Below are 3,949 nucleotides of genomic sequence, written 5' to 3'. Positions count from 1 at the left end.
TTTAAAAGTGTTTTGGTCACAGTTGTTGTTGAGGCGATTATCCAGCCTATCTGTGTTCTTTCAGGGGCAGGCACTTCCCTCCCCAAGTATGGTCCATCCCAGTAACATTTTCTGATCCTGAATCAGCACCTGCCACCCCAGACGGCACCTGTCCTCTTGATCCTAACTGCTGGGTCTGACAGAAGTCCAGTCCTCCTCCCCATCACCTCTGTCGCTTCTTTTGCAGGGCGTAGCACACTTAACAAAACACCACCTTGAACATGCCATGTAATCCCTGCATCCCTGTGGGGTAGACAGTCCTGCCTCATATTTTATAAATGAGGAATCAAAAGCTCACAAGGCAGATGAGACAGAGGCGATGACACCCAGAATCATCCCAGTAGGCAGCTGAGCAGGGACTTGGGACTTTTCCTGCAGGCCTGTGGATTGAGCAGGTGCCACTCCTTTGCCAGTGTGCTGGGGCTTCCTCCCCCACACCGCCTTGCCCATCCATTCACCCCTAGGTTTGTCTTATTTGTACCTGTTAGCTCTTTCTGTGTGGCACGCACCCTGCATCCGTGAGCACAGCAGAGGTCAGGAGCGTGCATTAGATGCCGGCACATACACGGACGTGGCTCACGTTCCAAATTCTGTTTTCTCAGCTGGGGTAGAGAGGCCTGTGTACTTGTTCCTGCCCACTCTGAAATGCCTTTTCTCTCCACCCTACCCAATGTTGCCTCCCTCTAGCACCCCGGCTTCAGTTGTCGTGGAGCCCCTTCTCTCTGTGGTGCTCTCCAGTGTGTGCTCTGCCCTGGGGTCCAAGGCTCCTTGCATTCTGTGAGCAGAAGCTCTAGCCTGCCTGTAGGCACCATCCCCAGGGCCAGCACTGGTTTCCTGAGGGGGCAGTCATGAGGCCATGCGTGCTGGACTGACGGGCAGGGATCAGGCACTAAGCTGGCCTTCCTGCCGTTGCACCTGACGTTTCTGTCCTCCGCTCCCAACATCCTTGGGGAATGCCAACTGGGCTCCCACACTGCCTGAGCGCCAGGCTCTCATATTCTAACCTGGCTTGAAATCAAAGCCCTGGTCCTCACCAGAAGCCTTTGGCCTGCTGAGGGCATGATATGCGTGTTTCTCTAAATTCCTGCTGGTAGATTGTGTTTCTTTATTCTAAAAAAAAAAAAAAGAAAGAGAGAGAAATGAATGTTGCCTCTGAGGGGCATCTTCGTGGGGTTTCCAGTGCAACTGCCAAGCGCAGAGTTAGCAGAGACAGTGTTGGGAAGATGACTGGCTGCAGCAGGCTCTCACTCAGAATTTTCTATCTGCACACACTTTCCTAGGAGACCGAAGCCACCACTCCACATGTTCTTTCTTAGAGTATTAATTTTTCTTTCCGGATTTGGAAACATTTTGAGTGCTGTGAGCATATCCCACTGTCTCCATGTTTTGCTATCTGTAAAGGACCTACATGGTGGAGTTTGGGGACAGGCCTGTCTCCTGCCTGGACCTCTAGGCGCGTCTGGTTCTTCAGCCCCTGCTGCACAGGCCCCAGGGACTCAAAATCTGCTTTCTTCTCCTGTAGCTGCTCTCACCCACTTTATCCTTCAGGTTCATTCTTTTGCTAAAAAGATCTAATTTCCCTAACTGTGTGTCCCTTCCCCACTTTCTATATATAGAATCCACAGGCCCTCTTTCATTGTAGAAATATTATTGCTAACCACTATGGGACTACTGCAAACTCACAAAATAACAGCTAGAGGCCAGTAGGCGATTTGCAGAATTGTTAGTCACTCATGGTCTCCAGCCTGCTTCTTGTCCCCAGTTTAAGACCATGAGCAGGGCTCGGCACCTGTGGCTCAAGTGGCTAAGGCGCCAGCCACGTACACCTAAGGTGGCGGGTGCAAATCCCCAGCCTGGACCCGCCAAACAACGACGGCTACAACCAAAAAATAGCCGGGCGTTGTGGCGGGTGCCTGTGGTCCCAGCTACTTGGGAGGCAGAGGCAGGAGACTCACTTGAGCCCAGGAGTTGGAGGTTGCTGTGAGCTGTGATGCCACGGCACTCTACCCAGAGGGACAGCTTAAGGCTCTGTCTCAAAAAATAAAAAGACCATGAGCAGAAGCCCTCCATGGGCTCTGCCTGCTGGTGAGCCCTGCACCATCTCTGTCATGGGCACCAGTTTTAGGGGTTGTTTCATGTGGGCAGTCTCACCTTGTCCCCTCAGCCTCAGGGCATAAAATCCTATGCTCTTTGCCCCTCTCTGAGCAGTGTCTTCCTGTCCTTCCCAGTTCCTGTCGTGGACTATCAGTGCTCAGGTCTGGTCCTCCAGGCCTCCCACATGTTCCCACGGCACCTTCTGACCTGGCTTTCTGCATATTGAATTTGGGCTCCAAGAGGACCCTTCCTCCCCTCTTCAGGTGCTGACTCAGCCACCTAGCTCCCAGAACTCTGTGATCTCCACCTGATATTTTACAGCTTTAGGAAGGAAATTCAATTAGCCCATCAGGAGTGGATAGGGCTGTAGGGTATGACCTGAGAATCTGCCCAGCTTAAAAGGCTTATTGGCCGGAAGGGCTGGAAACTACCTTCCCTTCCCCACAGATGCAAAGGCACTGTTTTGAAAAGAGTCGGGCTGGGAGCTAGTTCTGGGAGGCAACCCGGGATGGGGCTGTAGCCAAGATATAAGTTCAAGCAAGATTCCCGACAGCCGTTAGCGTTGGGCCTTGGCACGGGGACAGTAGTTTCTCACAAGCTGACTCCTTCTCACATGCCCAAGGAATCTTTGTAATAATCTGAGGAGACCCTGCAATAAAGCCCTTTCTTTTCCTCGGTGTTTTTTTGGTGGCGCCAGTCTCAAAAGTTGTTATGTATCATTTTGCCATTCAGATGGGCAAAGCCTGATTAAGTTAGTTTGTAAAACAGCAGCTGCACTAAAGGTGCAGAAGCAGAGGTCTGAACGCGAACCCCAGTAATGGTGTGAGCACGCTCCCCTCCCTCATCACCCTGGGACAGGTAAGGCTAGGTTGGCCTCTGCTCCTCTCTCGTGTGCCCCTCAGCACTGTGGCCTCCCCCAGCAGAACACCAGCCCTCTGCGGCTTTTGCCCCAGCCACAGTGAAGGCATGAGGTCGGCTGGTTGCTCCTTACACCCCAACAGCCTTAGCTGGGTGTTTATGGAGTTGTATCCACAAGGTTGTCCCAGGCCTGTGTCTTCTAGAATTCAGTGGCAGCGGTCCCTACCAAATAGCCTTCATAAGAGCCAGGTGCAGTCTGTTCTGGACCAGAGGGGTGGCTCCCTGCTGTGAACGAAAGAGACAGAGGCCAGGTGAAGGGATCGAGAGGGAGGACTGTGTGTGCTCCTGGGTGGCTGCTGACTCCAGACATCTTTTCTTCCCCCTTGTAGTAAAAGCTGCACCATTGGGATGGTCCTCCGACTGTGGAGTGACACAAAAATCCACCTGGATGGAGACGGGTAAGGAATCTCTTTAAAAGATTCATGTTTGACTTTGAAACATGAGTTCATTGGACCATCCTTGGGTAATCATTACCCACAGAATTGCATGTGATAGGTTCATTACATTAGGAGAAACAATATTGCCCTCCCTGAGCCGTGCAAGGAAGGGCCCATTTTGCATTCTGTAAGGGATGTTAGGTCATGAAGCAGAAGGGGAAGCACCTTGCAGGGGATCTGCTGCTGTTCACTCACCCATTTGCCTGGATTGGTTAAGCCACTACTCCACTGCCCACTCTCTCTGGGGCTGGCGCCTGGAAGTGCATAGATGCATGTGATACCACAGGAGCTTATCAACTTTGGGGGTCCAGGGAGAGATACACCACAAGCAGGCACAACAATGTTCAGGCGCAGTGGCTCAATCCTATAATCCCAGCACTTTGGGAGGCTGAGGCAGGTGGATTACCTGAGCTCAGGAGTTTGAGACTCCGTCTCTAAAAATAGCTGGGTATTGTGGCGGG

At 52.1% G+C, this 3,949-nt stretch overlaps 1 protein-coding gene across 1 annotated transcript in view; it reads left to right on the top strand.

The window, feature by feature from the left end:
• The window catches only part of SSH1 (slingshot protein phosphatase 1), a 67,101-nt gene that overhangs the window by 37,042 nt on the left and 26,110 nt on the right, over nucleotides 1-3,949 (top strand). The window contains exon 6 of the mRNA XM_003789885.2: nucleotides 3,381-3,449. Coding sequence (XP_003789933.1) covers nucleotides 3,381-3,449 — 69 coding nt within the window. The remainder of the gene's footprint in view (nucleotides 1-3,380; nucleotides 3,450-3,949) is intronic.

The sequence above is a fragment of the Otolemur garnettii genome, unplaced genomic scaffold (assembly GCF_000181295.1).
Source record: "Otolemur garnettii isolate 467f Iridium unplaced genomic scaffold, OtoGar3 scaffold00038, whole genome shotgun sequence".
Classification (NCBI taxonomy): Eukaryota; Metazoa; Chordata; class Mammalia; order Primates; family Galagidae; genus Otolemur; species Otolemur garnettii.
Note: the sequence above shows the minus strand (reverse complement) of the source record. Positions and strands in the feature narration are given on the sequence as shown.